This window comes from Struthio camelus, chromosome 1 (genome assembly GCF_040807025.1).
Source record: "Struthio camelus isolate bStrCam1 chromosome 1, bStrCam1.hap1, whole genome shotgun sequence".
In the NCBI taxonomy this organism is placed as follows: domain Eukaryota; kingdom Metazoa; phylum Chordata; class Aves; order Struthioniformes; family Struthionidae; genus Struthio; species Struthio camelus.
In genome coordinates, this window is record NC_090942.1 from 138,214,184 (window position 1) to 138,237,796 (window position 23,613).

The 23,613-nt window shown below is 39.1% G+C and overlaps 1 protein-coding gene across 3 annotated transcripts in view; it reads right to left on the reverse strand.

Annotated features, from left to right (window-relative positions):
* Positions 1 to 7,447: 7,447 nt before the first annotated feature.
* BEND2 (BEN domain containing 2) overlaps positions 7,448 to 23,613 on the reverse strand; it is a 28,600-nt gene continuing 12,434 nt past the window's right edge. For all 3 annotated transcript variants that reach the window (XM_068918946.1, XM_068918938.1, XM_068918930.1), the window contains exons 4-12: positions 22,823 to 22,894; positions 22,521 to 22,595; positions 20,248 to 20,352; positions 17,684 to 18,197; positions 16,251 to 16,451; positions 15,231 to 15,352; positions 14,384 to 14,591; positions 12,711 to 12,914; positions 7,448 to 8,706 (exon numbers count right to left, since the gene is read on the reverse strand). In XM_068918946.1, coding sequence (XP_068775047.1) covers positions 8,471 to 8,706; positions 12,711 to 12,914; positions 14,384 to 14,591; positions 15,231 to 15,352; positions 16,251 to 16,451; positions 17,684 to 18,197; positions 20,248 to 20,352; positions 22,521 to 22,595; positions 22,823 to 22,894 — 1,737 coding nt within the window. In that variant the 3' untranslated portion in view covers positions 7,448 to 8,470. The remainder of the gene's footprint in view (positions 8,707 to 12,710; positions 12,915 to 14,383; positions 14,592 to 15,230; positions 15,353 to 16,250; positions 16,452 to 17,683; positions 18,198 to 20,247; positions 20,353 to 22,520; positions 22,596 to 22,822; positions 22,895 to 23,613) is intronic.

The following is a 23,613-nucleotide window of genomic DNA, read 5'->3' on the forward strand; positions in this document are numbered from 1 at the left end:
GTAGGGGAACATTTGAATTGGAGCTGATTTGGGTAAGTTTGTTCCGCAGGAAAGTGGGGGCGTGGAAAAGTGCTTCATAGATACGGGGTGTAAATAGACAAGGCGGAGGCAGACAGAGGAAAAGGCAAGGAGGCACTAAGAAAATACAGGAAATGCCTATACTCCAGCCAAAGGAGCACTTGACTCAATCCTAAAATAAGGGTAGGCAGGGCTTCACTAGTAAAAAGGCACACAGGTCTCAGGAATTGATCCAGGACAAGGCATACAATACCAAACTGCTTCTTTCAGCACTTTTTCTTTGAATACCCTAGAATTCACCAAAGAAGATAAATTATACTTTATAATATAAGCCTCCTGAGGGGATGTTGCTAAAAGGCTGTCAGCAGAAGGGAAAAAAAAAAAAAAAAGTGTTCAAAGTGTGCATCTAGGGTTAGAGATGCCACATTTCAACTCATTTGCAGCTGGAGATGAGATAAATTTGCAATTGTTCCCTTGGCTGAAGACTAAATGCTCATTACATTAAGCTATTTTGAAAAATAGCTTAATATTTTTATTCACACATAACCCATATAAAACTAAAAATTTAGCTACACTAGCAGCCTTACCTATGCTCATGAAGATCTTCAGAGATATCCCCTTTATTTGAAGCCCTGACTCAAAACCAGATTGAAACTAAAGACCAAACTCCACTTATTACTGTAGTGCTCAGAGGCTCTGTGCTCAGGAACCCTTTTGCACGGTGTTGTATATAGAAACAGAAATAAAATGTCCCTTAGCCCAAAAAGCTTATTGTCATGGTTTCGGTACCACTTTACTCTGTGAATGACAGTGTGCTTTTAGTTCATGATCACTGCCATTTCCCCGACGCTTAATTGAATAAACTTGCCTTAGAGAAATTAAGACAGGGAAACATCTTTGTAATCCAAAGTACTGAAGATGAAATTTCAACATTTTTACAAAGCGCTTAAAATTCACTGATTATTATTGTGGCAATATTCTTAGATCTGGGTGACACAGAAGCAGCCTGGGTGTTAACTCACATTCCCTAAGCAAACATTTGCAGTAGCTTAAGGCATTACCGCCCCTCTTGGTCTTGCTCTCTGCTTTCACACCGGAAGAGCACGTGGGCTCACACCTCAGCGGTTCCTGTTCAGAGCACAGAGTGCTAGTTCAGACTGGCCTTCCCAGGCAGTGTAAGCTCCCATACCAGATTGTGAACTGGAGCGGGTAACTCACACACCCAAGTTGCCTTCTGTGAGTCTGCCATGAGGATGGTAACTCCCAGGAGGAGGGTGGGAGAGCTAATTTGTCAAAGGTTGACTGAGTGCACCCCACCCCACCCCACCCCCCCATTTCCTGCATTTGTTCCCTGCCATCTTTTGATGAAATATTATACTTTTTTCCCCCCCTCATTATTTATTTCAATGAGGCTCTTACTTGCTAACTGAGACGCTGATTCTTCAGCTGTGTTTATGTTCATTTTTACTACCCTGAGTAGTCCTACATAGGACAGCAGAGTTTGAACACTTAGATGCTGTTTGTAAAAGTGGACCATAGGCACCAATATCAGTTTAATAAATTCAAAGCCAAACAAAAGCTTGAATAGATTTGCTTTCAGACTAAGCAAGACTAGTTTTTGCCCACTGTTTCTGAGAAAAGGCTTTTGTAAGACAACTACATATTTAAAATGAAATCGAGAAAAGCCACAAAAATACAAAAGGTTTTAATTGGTGGCTTGCTATAGCAAAAGTATCTATTACTGTTACTACAGTTACTAAAGGGAAAAAGGAATTACATCCCAAAGTAAGATAACCATGTAAAAACGTCTCACTTGCCAAACAGAGAGAAGTAAAAAAATTCTACAGATATCTGCATTTGTTTCTCTCTGCTTGTAGTGAACACTGAAAGTCTGTAAACTACATCCTCAACAAAGACAAATTGTGCTCTACTAGCACCTCCATGAGATCAAATAGCAGAAAAATAATCCTCACATATAATCCAAATACATGGAAAGGATTAAAATAATGTTTTATGGAACAGTATCTTACTGAAATTTAAGAATAAAAAAGTTCAATGTGTGGAAGACGAGGATTTTAATAGATTGCTGCTTTAAATGACTGAATTTGTCTTCCAAGATGGTCATGGGCATAACGTTGAAAACTAACTCATCCTCCAGAGCAGCGGCAAAAGGTGAATGGAGAATAGCTACTCTAAAATGCTATTTTTCATCTCTTCTAGAGGAAGCGGCAGTTTTGTTTACTTCTTCGTATTTTTCCCTCAGTTCAGAGTCAATAAAGTACGCGCAAAAAACATTTAAACAAGGGGAAAAATAATCTCGACAGTAATCCTTTATCATTAATTTTTCAGTATTTTCACCTTTCTGTGGCAGCAATATTTAAAAAAAATTGCCTACAGTCTGCATTTTCATACCCCAGGCGCCTGACTGCTCCACTCACTCTGTTCTCCTTTCCTATAGCCACTAAACTAAGCCTAGTAGTACCTAATGGTCAGGAATGTAACATACGCATTTAGGTTTCAGTGTTAACATAAATAGCTTCTCCAGTCCTCTTTCCTTCCGAAATTTCCTGCCTGTGTAACTGCTTAAAGGGACAGAAATAATTTTGTGGATCAGGTAACTAAACGTATGTTGCCAAATCAGAGTGGAAACTGGTGCTCTGGGCTCTAAGAGCCAGAGTAGGACATGATACAAAGACAGCTCCCAAAATCCAGCCCTAGGCCATCTCTTGTCTTCGCTGTTAACGTTTTTCAAACAGCAACACAATACAGTTCTTCAGTTTTCAGCAAGTGTTTTTCTACCTCTTTCAACTTGCAGACCCCTGAACGTTTTCCAGATCTCTGAAAGCAAACTGAAGCTTAATGAAATAGGCTTGCCTTTCTTCATCAGCTTTCATGGTTCATTCCAGTGAGGCAAAACAAGGACTGGGGAAAGGAAGAAAATAAGGTAAACAATGAAATATTGTTGAGGAGGCAATATTTCACACAGCCAAGCAGTTAGGAAGCTCAGCTGACTAGAAGGATGCTGTTACAGATGATGTAACTCAGATCTGTTCACCAAACCCTAAGTAGCCTTCTCAGTCAAAAGCTAAGAGAAGGCAACTTCAGTGAAGCAGCAGTCTGGATTCTGACAGACACTCAGACTTTGTTTTGATTCAGTTTAAAAGGTGTGACATCAGCATGCATTAACTAACTGGCATAAGAAAAATCTAGTCTGAACAAGCCATATTTGCTGGAACTTGGACTTTAACTCCTCTGGCTTGGAACTAATTATAAGTATGAACTGCCTTCTCTACACTGAGACACATTAGGCAACAAGTTTTAGATCCCCTTTCCCGTCTTAGTTCAGATAACACCTAAATTAAGCAACTTAGGGTATTTAATAGAAGACACATACCTTATTGTTTATTAGCAGTGTAGGTTTTCATCTTTGATTAGCAACTTTACTTCCAAATAGGAGATTCTGCAGAATTTCACATCTGGTTAGGCCCCTTCCTTTTCCCTGTCTTTTTGGCACTTAGTACATTTGCACTGCCACATTATTCTGAAGTCTTCCCGAGGCTCGAACTCCAGTTTGTTTCAGCTATCAAAGTGCTTTAGAATGTAGCTACTTCACATATCCAAAAATTGCCTCCATTGGACTGGCTTATTAGTCTGTGTCACACAACTGCAACCTTTCGGCTCTCAAGCTAAGCACCCAATGATACTGTTAACGTCTCCTAGCCTACAGCATTGTTATTTTTGCTTTTTGAAACCTGACACTACAAGCAGGGAGACGTCCTTCTGTGCAACCTTGGTCCCTTGCACACCTTTAAGAATTCCCAAACACGAGACCTCATGCACTCGCTTGCCTGCTGATGCCTCTGGAATTCTCTTCCCCAACAGGGCTCCCAAAGAAGATGTCACCTTCGGAAAGATAATGCTAGCAGAATAAATACTGAAGAATCTGCTAAGTCTGCAAGGCAAAGAGATACTAATGCCAATGTTCCAATCGCCCCCCACTTTTTTATTGCTCATATTCAGGCATGTGTACGCTTGTTCTATGTGTTACTTTACACAGCACCTGTAAATCTGTAACTAAAACAAAAGCTGTCTCACCTAACAAAAAAATCCAAAGTCAAACCAGGTCATTTTTAAAAGACTAAGCAGACTAAGTTTATAAATGTGTCAAGCTCAGCTAAAAGTAAAACTTTAAATTCAGGGAAAGCACCAAAATCAAATTTGCAGAATTCATTTTCTTTCTTTTGGAATACTTAAGACAGGGAGGTTTTCTGATTCTCAGAAAGACTTCTGGCTCACGGTAGGTGGTGCTATCGCCCTTCAATCTGTCCAGGAGTTTTAAATGCATAAAAAAAAAAAATAAACAAACCCCACAGTCCTCTGTTTTCAATTCCATGGAGCAGTACAGTTTATGTCACCTCACCATTCAGTAAAAGAAACAACTAATACAAAATTTCTAAGCTAAATACCTAATAAACCCATAGTTAAGATGGCATTTAAAGTCAGAAGTTCCTGTCTGACCTTATGCATAGATATCACGCATAACAAAATGCATGAGATTTCTTCTGTTGAACAAAATAAGTCAATGATGGTACAAGAGAAAATAATCACACTGCAATATATCTATAAACAAGTCACAAATAAAGAAATGCAAAAATATTTAATCCTTTCTACATTACTCTAAAATCTTATGAGTGCTCTCATCAAACAATTCAAAAAAACATTTGAAGATGATGGGAGTATTAAAGTTTTTCTAAGGAAAAAGTTATGGCTATCAAAACTGAACGCATCTATAAACTGGATAATTTAATATATACTGTGAAACCTGCAGAATTTTGTATCAGAGCCCCGAGGGCACCAAGAAGTCCTGGTTGCCCCTGGACCCCTCCCTGGCCTGGCTCCCTCTGCCTGTGAGCCCAGGAGCTCCCCATAAGGGCAGCCCTGGCCCCACTACTGACTGGACATCCTGGAGGGACCCAGCCTGACATCACAGTCTTGTCTCCAGGTCTGTCTTCGGCCCCGTCTCCTACAGGAGCCTCACGATGTTGCAGCCCTTTCTCCTGCTGCTGACTGGACCACCTTGCCTCATCTGGAGCTGTCAATGGATCCTGCCACTGTCACCACCCTAGCCCTGCTCAGATCCCGTAGGATCGTGCTGCATCAGAAAGGGCTCAGACCTGCCTGTGCTTTGGGCGCCCCGGCCCGTTCTTCCTCACAGAGGAGCCCCAGTCCTGCTGTTCCCTCACATTAAGTGCAACAAACAACTATACGGGAGACAAAAGCATACGGTGGTCCAGGTCTATAGATACACAGAAGTCACCCACACTGCCACACCACAGTTAAGGAAAACATAAAGGGAAAGCTTCATGCAGACTTACCTCTCATCTCCTTTGGAAATCCCTTAAAGGGACTGCCAACATCAGGGAACAATGTTTGCTCTGTCCATTTCACTCATTCACTCACATATCTACCCACCTTCTCTGGCAACGTGGGAAGCATGTGTGAAGAGATCTGCTGAAAAGCAGTTTCTAGCAGCGTATCTGCCATGAAGCCACCCTGCCCAAGAGTAGAGGAGGATGTGATACAGAGAGCTAACCAGTCACCTAGGATCTTAACTTTCAAAAAACATGAATATAAATAAAGTGGCCCAGCTCTACTGTACACAGGAGGGACTCATGTTGCATTAGGATCAGATATTTGGGCTACAAAGATGGAAGACGGTGAATTTTCAGTGTTTCAAATGAACAGATTACCTTATTCCTTATTCAAAGGATAAAATGGGACAATAACACAGAAGCTGCTACACCAGCGTGTGAATTAAGCCTAACCTCCTGAAAAATGCACTAGTTTATACGAGTTTCTTAAAAAAAAAAAAAAAAAAAAAAGTACCCAACTCCTACTCCTTTGTGCAAATCTCTGAATCTGTAAGTGACCTTAGCCGAACCCAAGTAAGTACATTCAAAGAGTTTGCTTTGATTTACTATATCAGTTAAGGCAGTCTAAGTTTTGAAGTCATCTCAGCACAATCGGAAGACCTCCTCAAAGCTCTAATTCTTGAAAGGAGATCAAAAGAATGTTTTCAGATGAAACTGTACCTGAACCAGAAGTCCATGATGCAAGAAATATTTGAAACACAGATAATTAGTCAAGGAGCTATATGCTACTTTTATTTGTAAAATAATTTTTTCTAAGAGCAAAATACTATAGTTTTATTTTATAAAAGTTAGCAAAATTGATACATTTCTAACAGAAACAAGAAAACTATTTCTACTTTTATTCAATTATTCAGCTCTCTTTTCAATATGGAAGCTAGAGGTATGCACCACATTAACAAATTTCAGTGCCAGACAGGTTATTCAATAAATATATCATTCTATTATTAAAATCTATGAATGACAGTGGAAAAAATTTCATATAACTACTGAAAAAATATAAGCATTTTTGGCTTCTTCTGAGGTTTCAAACTAGTAATATCTACACACAATATAAAACTATCGGCATTTACAAGACAGACTGTATATAACAGTAACAGCAGAATTTGTTGGTAGTAAACAAGAACCACCAAATTTCATATGTTACTGACCAACAGCAGTACAACATTTCTCTGAGAATTAATCAGTTGAAACTACTTCTTAAAGTCTACAAAAAATATCTGCATGGCAAGAAGGAGCTGATAGGGGAAATATTAATTTCTTATTTGATAAGGACATTGCATATCCTAACTTGCAATAAAAAAAACTGTATTGTGATCCTCTCATGTATATAATAAACACTGCCCATTTGTTATGGATAGAAGTTAAAGTGAAAACAAGTAATTTCACTCCTATTTTATCCTACTGCTAATAAAAACAACAACAACAACAACAAAAAGAAACCTTCGCCTTAGAGGACAGATCTAGTTAAATCATACTATGTACACACGCATAGTTTTGGAAGCCACAGTTAAAACAGCTTTCAGAGGTGAAGCTGATTCCTTATTGTGTCAGTCTTCTGAAGAGCTATTTTTCTGTGAAAAATATGGACATCTGAGACTAAACTCAGAGATGATGCAAATGGCAGGGCAAGTTCACGCACCAACTAGCCAACCTGTAAAAAGTGATAGGACTGTGTGACTGATGCTGGGAGAAAGAAGCAACAGGAAGGCATATATAGATTATTTTCTCTATTGAAAAAACAAAAGAAAAAACCCTTAACTTCTGTAAAACTGCTGCTGCTGAATTTCAATTTATAAACTAAATTGAGGGGGACATTAAATTGAGTATACATAGGTATTAATTTTTATTATTCTCACATCCCAGTAATTTCCAAAATGAGGGGTTTTTTTGGTTGTAATTCAGCCCATTAATAAATCTTAGTGTTGTGTAAGCATAAAGAAAGGGGAAGACAGGGATAAACTCTGAGAGATGTGCAGTGATTAAGTTAACCAGGACAGGATGACATGTCTTCAAAAATGAAACCTGAAGAGACACCAAAGTAATATGCCTAGCCTTGTACACAAGCAGCTGCAGACCTGTATACTAAAAGCTACGATCATGAGCTGGAGAAGATGTACCACTGATGCTGGTAATCTCTGACTGCATACAAGCAGTAGAATATGTGTCTCTACAATCTTAATTGGAGGACCAATGACTTGAAGCTGATGGAAACGATTCTTTAAATCTGTATCCAAATCCTCTAGATAAAAGAGTTGCAGCAGATTTGCACTTTGTGGACATCAGACATGAGATAGATACATGCCACTGAACAGTGGACCATGCCCTTGAAGATATATTTTCATTAAATTCACATCAAGAACAAACAGAACTAAGTATTGGGATGTTTGTTCCAGGTGCTTTTGTGATTTTGCAAACCAGATCTAAATCAGAGGGAAGAAAACATTACTTACCAACAACTGTACTTACGTTGTTGTCTGCCTCTTTCCTTACCCTACAAAAAAAGACTGCTATAGGAAGGGAAAAAAAGTGAGATATATATATGTCAAATTAGCTAGATGCAATAACAATTGTATTTTCCTTTCTGCATTAGGTATTATGGGTTAAAATACCCAGCTGTTGTATCAAATCTCCCTCCCCACACATAACGAGATACTCTTAACCGGCTATGAATCTTCCTCCAAGGAGGAGCATCCCTTCTCTCCCCATTCCCATCTGCTTCTGCTGACTTGACGTGCAGTGCGTCTTCTGTAATCAAATTATTCTTTCAGAGTCAATGAATCTTGAAAAGAAGGTGCCTTCGGAGGAGAGCACGTCACAAACACTAGAGGGAACAGCAGATGTCATCTCTTTGGGGAGCACAAAGCCTACTTACACAAGTAGCTAGGGTTCCTAGGTCTTCTGACAACTTTGGTCTCCTGAAATATACTATTTAGTGCTGCTGATAACTCAATGTAATAGGCTTCTGTGCGGGATTTATAAAAGCCTACTAAATTAAGATTTGAGACAGCTGTTGGCGGACTTCAGTCTGTGAGATTGATAGTGTCACTTTCATATGCCTTTATTGAAATGGGACTCTGTGGAGGACTCTTTTTGCTTGGTGGTGGCATTGCTAACAGTCTCCTGCGCATTCCAACCGTAGCCTTTTTAAGGTCATGTCTGAGACTGCGGATTGTGCTGTTTATGGCAGCCACGCATGCCTTCCAATCGTATCCAGTTTCCTTCAGATCAAAGGATGGGTAGTTCTCTTGAAGAAAGTCTAACAAGAAAAAAACATATAATAGCAAGATATCAATTATTTATGCAAGCTATATTCTCCTTATGTTTTTTTGGATGCAACTAGGCCAAAACAAGTGCATGTTACCAAAACAGGACAGCTAGGCACATTATTAGGCTTAAAGAGTCAAAAGGTAGAGGGCAGATTTCTTCCCCTTTTCCTATTTATTTTGAAATTCTTACAAGTGACCAACAGTCTAAGGATTAAAAATGAAATATACAAAAAAAAAAAAAAAAAGCACATAACCCTCACGTGGGCTGGATCCTTTAAAGCACAGAATAGCTTCGACCTCTAAGGCAGTCAACAGGAGCAAAGGAGGCTCAGCCTCGATTTCAGAATGCCCAATATTTGTCAGGCCCAAACCCTCCTTTCAAAAATCCGACAGCTACAGTCGCTAAAATGAAACACAGCAATTTAACAGAACACAGGAACAATGGTGACAGAAAAACTGCAAGAGTCCATTCCTTACTGTGCTGTAACAAGATCAGTGAGCAAATCTTGATGAAGGCAGCAAAATATGATAGATAAGGTAACACTGTTGCACCCTTCTCCCCTTCCACATCTAAAGTGAGTAGTTTTAAGAACAGATAAAAATATTTCTTATTTATTAGTGAGGACTGTCCTTGTGAGCTTAACTGAACAATATGCTTTCTCTCAGCAAGCACTTAAAAGCTCTAAGCAAGTAACAAAAAGGAATTCTCAACTGTAATTTCACATTAAAAGCATGACTGTTTCTACCTCTGATCAATATAGTTTTACCTTAGCAGAAGGAAAGGCATGGCTACTTGATACTATTTCAGTTTTGTTCTTCCTTTGCTCTCACATATCTTAACAAGTAACAATCAAACATAGTATCATTGATACAGTTGTTTAATTTCCCATTTAGCCTGCAGCTCTACATCTGGAGACCTATTTTGCCTGAAAAGCATGGGTCAGAAGGAAGAAAAGAGCTGAGAGGAAAACCTGCGCTCTCGCAGTTAGCTCTCTGCTCTGCGTGGTTTGGACCACTCAAAAGAGAAAGCTCCTCAGAGTCCTGTATTCCCAGAATGTTCCTGCAATGAACTACACTGACAAAAGATACTTAAAGGCCCGGTTGCCTTTAAGTAGCAGCCGGGCTCCCTTCCCTTCCATCCCTGAGAGCAAGTTCAGAGTTACAGCACAGACCAGTGCCTTAGTACATGGTCCACAGAACAGCTTTTTAATTATGCTTTTTCTTTTGCAGAAATCAATTAATTGTTAAGACTACTGCAAGCCTATGCTGGGCCCCTTCCTGCTCTGCAGGACCGCATTCAGGGAGTAGATGCGGTCATCCAATCAGGATATACTACAGTGTTAAAACAGGGCCAGAGGACATTCCCCCTAGACCACGTAACGCAGTCTGGTGCATCCATGCTATACATGCCCATTTGGTCTTCCTGCAGCCCTGTGACACCGTTAATACGTCTTTTGTGTGCTTCTGCAGTTTAGAATGTCATGAACGTGTGGCACGGGAGCATGTGGAGATTAAATTTAAAGGGGCCAACCCTCCTAGGTTAGTGTTGGAGAAACAAACAGTCCAGAGAAAGCCTACCTTGGCATAGTCTTGCCTATACTGTCTATTGGGAACGGTCTATGGCATTCAGTATCCCTCAGACCATGCCCAGGCATCATCCCAGAGAGTGCAAGCTGGGCCAGTGCTTGGACCAGACCCACGCCAAGGAAAATGCAAGTAATTAAGCCAAAAGGAAAACTGAGCTCGCCCATGGCCCCATTTTATCTGGCATCATAGCTGTAATCTTAGGGGCAAAACTGCCACACCCCTGAGGAGCTGTCAGCCTAAGCAGAGCTCAGAGTCCTTGGGCTGTACAATCCAGATCTTAACTACCCTTCCAATCTCCATATACTCTGGACACAAAGGAGAAGCAGTTTCAAGACCTGTTCAGAGATTCATGTTGCAAAAATGTATGATGAATCTCCCTTTGAAGAGGCTGCAGCAGAGAGCCTCTGGCCAAATATGCAACCTCACTAACCCAGCAAGCTCTCTCTCACATTGAGGTCGAAGAGGAAGGGGGAAAAAATCCTACATCAAAACAATAGCGTTGGGAGAATGTAAAAGGCGCTCCGTTATCATACTGCCTGCAACCTGGGATCCAGTCCAGTAAGTGACAACCCACAAACAAAACTTAAGAACCTTCAAAATATTTTCTCTTCATATTTATCCTAGAAAAAAAACAACAGAAACATTTTTCACAATGAAAATGAGATAGAAAAAGAGACAAATAAAGAAAAGACAGAAACATTTCCATATTGTTTGACCAAACCTTTTCAAATGCATTCAACTAAGACGGGCACAGGGCAAACGGCAGCCAAAAATCTGATGATCTTTCCCCGCCCAACACCACTGTTTGGGCCGAACATGCTTAAATCCTACCGAAGGATGCCAGCTTTTCCCCTGTGCAGTAAACCCTAGACATTTTCTACCTACAACCTGCTCCACCTTCCTTCCCACTCACTGCATAACTGCTATGCTAATTCTATTGCCACTGCCACTGCCACAGTTCTGCTTGCTTTAATCCAGCCTTGCAGGAGGGAACGACTAAGGCAAACAGAAGGCTCCCTCTAAGGAAGGAGCATGGATCACTGTTCCAAAATTCTTAATGCTGACCCAAAAATGTTGGAGAAGGCAGCATCCCTACTACAACTCCAACCATAACTTCCCCTTCCTTCGCTTCGGGAATAGGATTAGTGAATAGAATAAGGCATTAACTTCCTGAAGGCATTCTGAATTCATCTAAGGTGAGGAAATTGAAAAGTTGTCTACGTTCATACAATGGGATAGGCTGTTACATGTTTTTTGAAAAGACATGCTTCAATAAAGAACAGTTACCCGAGCTGCTCAAATAGGTCAGTTTCAAAACGCTGCCTATTCACTTGGCAGCAGCCCTTACCCTACCTATAAGCTTCTACACTACTAAATCATTTTTCCTCTCGGTTGAGCTTCTTTAGCGAACAGAGACAGCTGACCTCTCAGCCCTTAAAGGGCTTCAGCCCCCTGACTATCTTGGTGGCCCCTCTGCTGAACTCGCTCCAGTTTACCAATGTCTTTCTTGTACTCGGGGACCCAAAATGGATGCAGCACTCCAGATGTGTACTCACTAGGGCAGAGCAGAGGGGAAGGAACACCTCCCTTGACCTGCTGGCAGTGTTCTTCCTAACGCAGCCCAGGATACCAGAGGCATACTTTGCCAGGAGGGGCACACTGCTTGCTCATGTTCCACCTGGTGTCCACCAGGACCCCCAGGGCCTTCTCTTCAAAGTTGCTCTCCAGCCAGTTGGTCCCCAGCCTGCACTGGTGCCTGGAGTTATTCCTCCCCAGGTGCAGGACTTGTGAGGCTCCCCTCTGCCCATTTCTCCAGCCTGTCAAGGTCCCTCTCAATGGCAGTCCTGGGACAAACAGTTCTTGCGCTTGCAGAATGCTGTCCTTAAAGACTTGCCAGCTTTCCTGAGCTTCTCTCCTCTTCAGAGCTGTCTCCCATAAGATCCCACCTACAAGTTTCCCAAATAAGCTGAAGTCTGCTCTCCTAAATTCCAGGGTTTAACTCGATTACTTGCCTTTCTCACTCCCCTCATAATCTTGAGGTCCATTAATTCAGAGTCTCTAGAGTCAAGGCTGACACCGATTATCACACCCCAAACTATTCCTCATTGCTTGTCAAGGGCAGCAGATCCTGCTGTGCATTACGCCTGCTTGGCCCCTCTTGCATCTGTGTCAAGAAATCCCTGACGCTCTCCAGAAGCCTCCAGGACTGCCTGTGTCCTCTTGTGTTGCCCTTTCAAGCAGATGTCATCCACTTTCTTCCAACTTTTTACGCTGCTTGTACTAATATCTGATAGAGCAGTTTCAAAGACTCATTTCTGAAACGTCATGGCATGTTCATAAGATACAAAGTTAATCACTCTTGTTAATTTCCCCAGACTATCCTTTGAATAGAGATTTTCCAACATACCTCTGAGAGCATTAATTCTGTTGCAGTCCAGGGGACTCATGCCACGTTCAAGATTACCATATACATTGCTTTTCACCAGGACATCTTCCGTGAAGAGATGACGAATTAGGTAGCGAGCCGATAACTCCGGCCGAGACTTCCCCTTAGCTACATAGATGACTGAGAAAGGCAACTGAACATTGCGCCAAGGACTCCCGAGAAGTTCTAGAAAGGATGTTGGAAAGAAAAACATTTACTTCTCCAGCACTGATCAGGCTTCAGAGTGGCCATGTTACACTAAAACTAGGACATGAAATGTTTTCTCCTGAAACTACTGTACTTGCTTAGAAAGACCAGAAGAAAACTGTAACAATTGCATATATATGCATCACACTTTTCACCCTGAAAATTCTCAAACAATTTGAAAAACAATACAATAGAGCTAACACTAAACTGCAGCTGCTCTACAAACGTCACACCTCACTGGCCAGACCACCACTGAAAAGCAAGCTGAAGGTGGAGGAAAGGAAGAATTTCTGGAGAGATATTTGATCTGGTAAGTCTAGCGGCGGGTGAGGGGCAGGGGGGTGCTACTTTTGCACTTCACTACCCTAAAACAAACAAAGAAAAAAAATCCGATGGATTCAATCAGAATGCATGAAAAGCTATGTACACAACTAGATGGACTAAACCTGCTGCTCTTAAAATAGCTCGGGACCATGTAATCAAACTGCAGACAGATGTTGAAGTAGCCAAAAAAAGTCTGTTCTACAATAGCATAACAGCACTTCCGATACACTTTCAAAAAAGCTAGAAATGCAGCTTGCATTATTAATGATTGCTTTCTGTATTGTTTTCTCTCACGTGAAAATTTTATTTACTTATGTGGAATAACAGCTCCACTATTCCAATGGTGCTTAGATCCTGTAAACATTCTGAAAAGAGAATGAATATTTTTAGCTGCTTCAACTAGACTCCACTGCAACTATGACTAAGGAAAGCCAAAAGAATAGTAAATTCAGGAAGTCTGTGGAGTGAAAGTAGTCCTAACAAATCTTGGGTGCAGTAGTAAATCTGCTTGGGCCCCAGAATGATATTAACTGAATTATTTCCATGGTCAACTAACCTCAGATCATTTCCCTTGCAGCTCTCTCTACAGTCATCATATGCAATATGTGGAATTTTTTCCATTCATGCATTTGTATATTGAGCGCTTTGTTTAAACAAACAATGCAAAGGCAGCTTTAGGATTAGTTATTGTCCTAAACTGTCAGTTTTACAGAAAGATGTATTTTTCTTCTGAAATTACAATACCACTTGATAGATATTCTGAGCCAGCTCACTCCATTACAGTAGAGTATCTGTCAAATAAGAAAATGGGACAACTGTGAAATAGTTCTTGAAACAACGGGAGACTGAACAGACTATCTTACAAGTGAACTTTTCATTCTTTCAGGGCATGTGTTTTACAAAAAAATGGGTAGATGAGAACATGTGGTCTGTTTGCCAGAAAATACTCCTGTTTGCTCCCAAGAAAAAATACTAAATAGAGAGCGAGTGCCTTAAGGGGAAAAGAAGAGTCACTTAGCTCAGCAAATCCTTTTTACTACCTATTTTCACCTGCGGTACCATCTTTCTGCTTCTCACCGCTCATTTAAAATATTATACACAAACATGAAAATTTCTCAGTTTACCCATAGGTTCCAAAGACTGGAGCTTCTTGGCTGAAGGTGCTACAAAAGCTTCTGGAAATTTATCCCATCCCGAATTCTGTAGTCTGTCAGTGGTGGTCATTTTCTGAGAGTTTTGAGAATTGCCTTCGCTTTCCTCACTACAATTCAAATCTACACAAAAAGACGTATCTGGAGTGTCAGCCGATTTTTCTTCCCCTTCAGCTGTCTCCTGAAACATATAAATGAGATTAACACATATACTAGCAAAAGGCTAACAGTTTGCTAATTAGTGTTCTAGTTCAATCCCCAAACGGTACAAATTAGATTCCACAGATTTACAATATAGCTAGTCCTGCATTTCAGCCATTAAAGCCACAGGTGAAGTAGGCACTTAACATTCATGGATTTAAACAGAGCATTTTAGAAGCAGAGGTAAATGGAGTTACAGGTGTTTTGGCAGTGATATTTCAGTCACTATAAAGCCTAGAAATGCATGACTAGATACATCTGATGGAAAGTCTGTGAAACCAGTGCTAGTAGTTAACACATTTCAGCTCTCAATCAAATTTGATGCTACTTGTGAAGACATAAGATACTAAAAGGAAAGTACTGTAAATGTTGTCCACATCTCTTATTGTATGAATGCTAAACAGGACAGCAGGAAGAGACGGAGAAAGGGAAAGGGACATGCTGCCAATATTCCCGTATGGTACTGGTGCTGCAATCAGCAGACCTATGCTGAGTTATGCAAAGATAGAACCCAAGAAGTCTCTAATTAAAGCACTCATGTAAGCGAGGGGTTTAAATAGCTTACTTGAGAAAGAATTACAAGCAGTACTTAAAAACTGATCACCCTGAGATAACTTACTGAGTTTATTTTTGTTTCCGAGCGTAAACAGCGGATCATAGCGTTAACATTTGTGATACAGGTCTTCCAGTCTTTTCCATATTCACTCAAATCATAGTTCGGAAAGTTAGCTGCAAGAAATTCTGCACATAAAAGGTAGAAAGACTTTTAAGCTTCATGACAAGAAAGCAGCATTCAAGAGCTTTCTAACTTAAAAGGAGAAGGCTAATAAATGCCTATATTAGGAGCTTTCGATTTCTAGCTTTTATTAACATGAGACTAAAAAATTCATACTTTGAAGCCACGCAGCATTGCGAAATTAAGATGTACAAAAATATTTTTTGATGTGTTGTAAACAGTATTTTTATTATTCAGCATTTCCTGGTAAATTACGCTTTTCTCCTAATTCTATCATATCAACTTTTTTTTTTTTTAAAAAAAAAAAAAAAGAGCGACCAACTAATGCTGATGCTGCAACTAATTTAGGTGGTTTAAGTAACCTCCCTCACCCTTGAAACAGGAAGGGGGATATGTATAGGGATATTCATACAAAGGTGCCTGGGGATCTGGGTAAATGGCCTGACAACATTTAAAAATATGCTCTCCCCACCTTCACCATCTCTTAAACAAGCAAGAAAAGTGAATTTCAAGGATAGAGAAGAACATTTGCCACAGGTGTGCTACAGCCACATTAAAAAAAAAAAAAAAAAAAAAAGAGAAACCATGATCACCTACAAACAAGTTGTAATGAAAAATTTAGAAAAAATTAGCATGACTGAAGAACAATAAGTAAATGAAACTACGCGAAAACAGAAGCGTTTCGTCCATATCGAAGAATTCAAAATGAACACTGAAAATTATAAGGCAGATATTTCTCTCAAAACCAAAGGACAAAGCAGCGTGGAGCACATTCACTGCTCCATTTATCAGTTTAGCGCTTGTTATACAATAATTAACAGAGACCAGGACACCTTGCAAGTTAACAACTACAGAAACTATGGAAGAAGAAAGCAAGCATGTGAATTTTGGAAGGCAACATACCTCTTATTGCAGCGATTTTGTTAGGGTCTAACGTTCTGCGCCCTCGTGCGCTCACTCCCATAATGCTACACAGTAATGTTTCCTTGGGGAACAAGACACGGACCAAGTAGCGTGCTGCATACTTTGGTTTAGTCTTTTGCCGAGCTTTCATCAAATAGTTTCCAAGAACTTTTACATTTCTCAATGGGTCACCAACATACTCTTAAAAAAAAAAAAAAAAAAAAAAAAAAAGGCAGTTAAAAAGCAGCACTTCTTCAAACTGCTTCTCTTAAGATGCATCAAGTTACAGATAAGGAATTCTCAGTAAGTGTTCTCTAGTACAACGGATTACACTGTATATTACTTATCTGTGCATGTATAGAAGAAACAAAAAGCAGCTTTAAATTGGAATGCTAAAGGAAATATCTCTTCAGTTCATATTAGCCACCAAGATAGCTAACGGAAATAGTAACACTAAAGAAAATACATTAAAAACATAAGAGGTCCAAGTGTGCAGATTGGTCCATTCAGAGGCCCATTTTGCACACGTGCAGATACTGTGTATGTTTCTAAGGCAATGACCCATGAAGAATGGCACATATGGCATATCCATACATAGTACTCCTAAATCATACACTACATACAAACTTACAGATAGGCATCTTTGAGCGTTTCATCTACTATTCATTCGGCTCTTCAGCTGCATGATAAAACCGTTTTTAGACCAAAACCAACCAAAATCTCAAAACCCAGCCTTCCACACAACACAGGGCATTCATGCTTTACAAAAAAATGCAACAGATTTTAAAATGTGCTGTTATTTTTGTGTGTGCTTGTTAATTATAATGCAATAACCTATAGAATTCTTCATTTTCTGTGGAATTAAATATTTTGAAATAAACCAGACACTGAGAAATTGAGGATGGAAAGGAACTCTCACTGATAAAATGCTCTGCAGGAAGAAAATAGGTATTTCCTTCACACAAGCCCGCTAAGTTGCTTTCTTAAATGCAGAACACTTATACAAGTCATACGTCCCACTGAGCTTTACCAGCAATCTGTTTTGTCTTTTTAAACATAGGCACAGTATGTATATATTACTGATGACATGTATACAGGTCAAAATAGTTTATATTAAGAGCACTGAAAAAGAATAGGGCTTAGTCCTGAAATAACCCAAAGCACGTACTGTAAATCAAAGGCTTATGTTATTCTATATAACTACATATATACTGTACAGAGGTTTAAAGTGGCACATTAGGCATTCCTACTAATTTTATTTCAAGAATTTTAAATATTATTCCATTATACAAAGGCTTGTAAGGCAGCCAGTTCTGCTCCTTTACTTTTGTTAAATAATGACATATGCACTACTTTAGGCTATTTTTATTTATTAATGAGCAGCATTTTATTTTTCAGCCTGCTCTTCTAGGTATCTATCACAAAGAACTCACCAAGGCTAGGATTGATTGAGACTGAAGAAGACGGCAGCTCTTTACTAATATTCACATTCCCAGATGCATTTCTGTAGTTTACTAGCACAGCATTATTTCCCAAACTGGTCTCAGAAGATGGTGGCATCACTGACGATGCCACTGGTGAAGAGGCAATGTTGACAGTGCTTTCCACAACTGTAGCTGCAAGATTTGATCGTGGAGGAAGGTCAGGGATCCCGTTAGTTGCTGTGTATGGCGAATGCAATGAATGAGTAGAAACTATAGTGGGGAGTGGTGGGCTCTGCCTAAGAACAGGCTGCTGTGACTCAAGTTGAAGAGTCTGTTGAACGCGTTTTATTGTGGAGTTGACCTGAACGTGGCCCTTTTGTAGGGCAACCCTTATGACTGGGCTATGCCTTCCCTGTCCTGGTGAAGAGAGATGAAGGCTTGATTCCCTTTCCATCGATTTTTGTACTCCAATTTTTCCTTGGGGCAAGTGACTGGAACTTCTGTATGCAAAGCCAACTGGTCTCTGAAAATACGATTCAGAAAACAAATAAAAGATTAAATACTGATCTTTTTTTTTCCTTAGCAAACTAGAAAGATTGAGTTTTTGTAATTCGCTATTGGCAACAGACTCTTTAAGTAGTCATTGTCAAGAAACCAGTGCTATTCCTTTTTTCTCCTTCCCTCTGATTTCTTTTTATTCTAACTTGTAGTCCAAACACCAATAGTCTATCTGCTCAGCTTGTAGGTGTCTCAAGTTTTTTCCCCCTGATGTGCTTCCACAGTCGCTTTCTAAAAAGCCAAAGAAAGACATAATGAGGAAGACTGCTTTGTGGAGAGATTTTTGGTTTTGTTTAATGAAAAGGAATAGGCAAAAGAAAATTCAGCATTTATCAGCAATTGACCCAGTCTGCTGAATTTTAAGTGGATAGCCTCCTCTGCAGTGTAAATTTCGTTCTAACAAAGATAATTAAAACCTATTCGTTTTTTCTCCAGGCTGCCTCTTCATTCTTTACTTGCTAGCTGAAAGCATAAGAAATTCAGATCTTGTCTAAGACGGAAAATTCCGAACAGAATAAAAAAGACAAATTGAGAGATGGGCTATATTTTCCATCAATTGGAGTGCTTTTATTAAGAAAGATATGCACCCTAAAACATATGTTCTAGATGAAAATATAAGTCACTGAGCAAGATTCACCAAGTACAGTAGATACCTAGTTTTTATAGTGGTCTGATTATATTCCACCCTCGCAACCTTTAAAAATCTTTGACCTGAAGAAAGGTTTATGGGCCTGAAGGTTTGTCCATTTCTCCGTCTGAGTTAATCTAACAAGAAAATAGTACTTTTACCACAAATCTTTCTTTACATCCTTAGACCATCACAGGTACAACAATGGCAAGCCTATAAAAATTTATAGCACTCCTGACAGTAGAAATCGAGAAAATGGTTGGCAGCCTGCATCTGTTTGCTTCCCCATAACCTGTATCGCTGTATCATGTAATCTTTTTTAAAAAAAAAAAAAAAAAGCGTTCAGGTAACTTTTAACCTGGACATTATAGCAGCTGTCATCATATACGATCAGAGTGGACGATAAAAGAGCAGAGATCACAGGGACCAAGTGCAGCTGGCAGGACCAGGTTCTTCCCTGAATCTGGCTATTTTTGGATAAATGGGCCGTACAAATTTGGAGTTGTCAGGACAACAACAAAAATTCCCAAATAAAACACACCATCTTATTCGTAACTGACATGCTTGAGAATGTCACCATTTTCTCCCCTCAAACTGAACAGTCTTACTGATGTCTCTATATTTATTGACACCCCAGAATCACATCTGCCACATAAAAAGGTTTTCAGTGCTGTTGACAAAGAAAGGTCGCTACGGATTCGATGATCTTCTCAAAAAGTCATCTGCTTAGGTTTTTCCTTTAAGAAGGGTTTGTGACTTAGTTACAAACATTAATATTCTGTGTCTTCAGTTAAGAGTGGATTAAACACGTAACAAAATGTATCGAGTGTACTCTGCATCACACCTTCTTAAATAAACATAGCATTTTATTAGGAAAAAAACTATTCTACCATAACAGATATGATAACATACTGCTGAGATTTAAGAATCAATTAGTTAATTATAGCAGCCTGGGTAAGTGGTACATAAACTTTCTTCTGGCTGCAGAAGCTGAGAGATCAATGAGACAGCATGCTACACCTAGTAAAGCAGTAATGCCACTTTGAAGCCAGTCAAGCTACACCAGCACACCCAGCCCAAGAGGTAACCCAGACATCTCTCTTCCATCACTACAGATAAAGAGCTTCACAGCATCTACCACGGCACCTGAACTTGATGTGGACCACTGGCCATTCTATGAGCACTGGTTAAAACGAACACAGGAGACTGAAGTTAGGTTATAAGAAGATATCTAGAATAATCTAATTGAAATGGATGCTAAACCCACTGGTTTGCTACTAAATTTAATCTCAGTGAAAGGAGAAGGTTTTTTTTTTTTTTAAATAAGCATCAGAAAACAATGACAGAATTAAAGGAAAAAAGAACTTCTTACATCTTTAATACTCACAGGTTTGAGCAACAGTGGCTTCACACGAGTATGCTGCATTTCAGAAACCTTTCGATGAAGCAGGTCAAACTTTTTATCCAGTTTCTGAATGGCATCATACATGGCCTGAAAAAAATTAAAGTTGGAAATAATACTGTTTTGCAAGAACCTAACTTAAAGTTTAAGGCGAAATTCCCTCTCTAAAACTGGGTGAGATCAATACATTCTATATGCATACTAAAGACCGACTTTCTCACAATATGCAAGTAACAATAGTAAACATCACAAAAAGTTCTCAGAGGAGCTTACTCCTGCTACTTTACAGCTGGCAATTATCGGTCGTTCTTCCTGCTTTCCCTAAATGTTTCGTTTTCTCTAATATTTGGTACATTTCATTTTACACTGAAAAGCCACTGACAATCTCTAAGTAAGCTGGGTATCATGATATACTATTTTAAGTGACAATAAGTTTCTAAGCACGGTTAAAAGGCTCATAGGCATTCACTGAGATATTGATTTTCACGCCACTTATGGGAAATGCATTTAGAGAAATACCATCTCTAAAGTAAAATGAGATGAGGGTAACCGATGCATAGAGAGACCATCTCAGCCTTTCATCTCAGAACAAACAGTACTAAAATCAATTGAACCCACATTTTTAATAATCACAGAATAAACGATGAAGAATTTGAAAAACTACTTATTTGACTGAGAGAGCGTCTGATCTTCAGTCATCCATCCCCAAGCTCATCAAATTTTCTCTCAGAGGTTAAAAATTCATGTTGCCTTACTTATACAATCAGGTACAAACTCTTTAAAAGTATTATCCTGAAGGCTCAAGTTCTCACCCGTAAAAGCCAGATAAATCAAAGCATCCAAAGCCCACCAGTTATCAATACACATTACTCTGTGACATAGGGAAGTCCCTTCTTCAGTACTTCTAGGATTTAGCAACTTGAACTAATACTTACACAGCAATTTATCTTAGATATATACTTCATGTCATGACAGAATAAAGGAGTTAGATAAAGAATATCAATCCAATATTGAAAAGGACACTGCCAACTTGAAAATACGTATCAGGCACATGTCACCGGCTATTACTGCAAAAAATATGTAAGGCCATTAAAGTGGAACGAGTTAGAAAAAGGAAATGTGTGTCTTCAACTAACAAAAGCAATTTATTTTATTGCATGACTGATCTACAACGTAACTACAGAGAAATTCTTAAAAAAAAAAAATACATATGGCTATAAAACCACAAAGATTGCAGGATGGATTCAGTGGTAAAGAATTTAAAATTATTTTCAATTTCAGCAAACCAACTGCTAGGTTTGAAGATCACAGCTATCTTTTTAAAGACTAATTATCCCTAGAGAAAAAAAAAAAAATCTATACATCATCTGGAAACTTACTGGTATCTGAAGGAAGCGCTGTAAGGCCTTAAACACATGTCGGTGACAAGGCAATATTGAATGACTTCATGTGTCCCTAATGTATACAGGAAACTATGGGGGCAAATTTACTAGGGGGAATGGTTACTAACAAGGAAAAGGAGAAGGAACGGGGATAGCAGGCAACAAAAGAGGCTGTAGTTTCTCATTAGCACTACTTGTTAGAAGAAGCATGCTCCCAATAAGTGACAAGAACATTAGTTGCACAGTCTCACTCCATTTTCTTCCATATATTGCCAGATATATCCCTAATGAGACTTATAAGACATTTAATAGTTAGCTACAAGACACTCAGATATTATCCTCTTCAGAGTGAAAGACATTCAGCTGTACTTTGGAGTACTGTGACTCTAGTCGTTCCAGGTTCTCACCTACATAAATAAGGGATGCTTTTAGTTTTCACTGGTACAGTGATTTTCAATCTTGATGATTACTGCTTCAGAAGTCAAAAGCAAAGAGGTCAACAAAAACCAACATTACCAGGATTCTGGCACTATTCTAAAAGCAAGCCTCAAGTACATTCAAAAGCTAAGTGTATATGACAGTCAAATCTTCCCCATTACCATGAAGCCCTTTACAAATCACTGGACTTTACGTATTGCAGTAAGACTGAACATTTGAAAAGTACTCATGGCAACTGTAGGGTAAAGAGTTCAGACAGTATGAAGAAACAGATTATTTTTGATTAAAAAAAAAAAAACTATAGTTAAGTGAAAGCTAAGATTTGAACAACAGGAAATACTGAAGTAGTAGAATATCAACTACAGATTACAAATATTCCCGAAATCTAACAAAAAATTTTGTTTTAAGGTCATCTCAGAGATTAAAAAAGAAAGATACCTGGCAGTAACTGAGGACCTCCATAAGAGTTTTCTGCAGATCTCCCGTGTAGGAAGCTTCAGATACAATACTCCCCTTTTTCATTTAAAAAAATAAAAACATGTGAGCTAGTAATATCTACACAGCCTTAGGATACCACATTAAGCCAAAAATCCCAACTTCAAAGCTCACATACTATTTTATTCTGCCCCAAAACATGCATTCCCAATGCAACTTTTCAAAGTCATTCCCTCCCACCTTCCCTCCCACCTTCCCCCCCGCCCCCCCCCCCCCCCCCCAAAAAAAAAAAAGTCAAAACTTACACATTCATAGTCTGGTTCATACTCATAAATGACACTGTCACTATCTTCATATTCTCCTTCCCCCATTCTCATCTGGGAAATAACATTAAGAACTTATGTTTTGAATAATGAAAGAATTCAAAGCATAAAACTACACAGAGAACCTGTTAAGAATCCAACTCGGACACTTTCAGAGGTATTCATATTCCCTCCACTGGCTACAAAAGGGGCCTAGAAAATTAAATTTAACCCAGGCATCTCATTTACTATGTGTATGGTTAGGTCACGTGAATACCCATTTCATTTTTGGTTTAAGATTATCTTATTCTGGTTTATTATTAACCTGTTGCAAATTTATAGACTATTATATTTTTTTATTCGGTTATACTGAGAGGTCAGAACTTCATCAACTTAGGTACTACATAACCAGTTTGTATGAGACTTCATGTGGATTTTTACTCCACTTTAAACAAATCAACTCGAACAAAAATACATATTTATTTCAATGGGTATAACTCTGCACACAGATACTGTAAAAAACATCTATTCACAATCTAAAAGTAGTAATTTTTTTACTGCATGAAAACTGCTTCCAGACAGGAACCAACAGTGCCACCATCTGGTCAATTTCTACTTTTTTTTTTTTTTTTTAATTGATGGGAGCAGATCCTGTCCAGCATACATGATCAATTTTGTAATTTGGTCTTTAAGTCATATTTAATCCAGTCTAATTTTAAAAAAGGGGTTAAACATTTGTACAACTGGCAGAATTTACGCAATCTGTCCTTGGACAGAACTGTTCATGGAGTCAA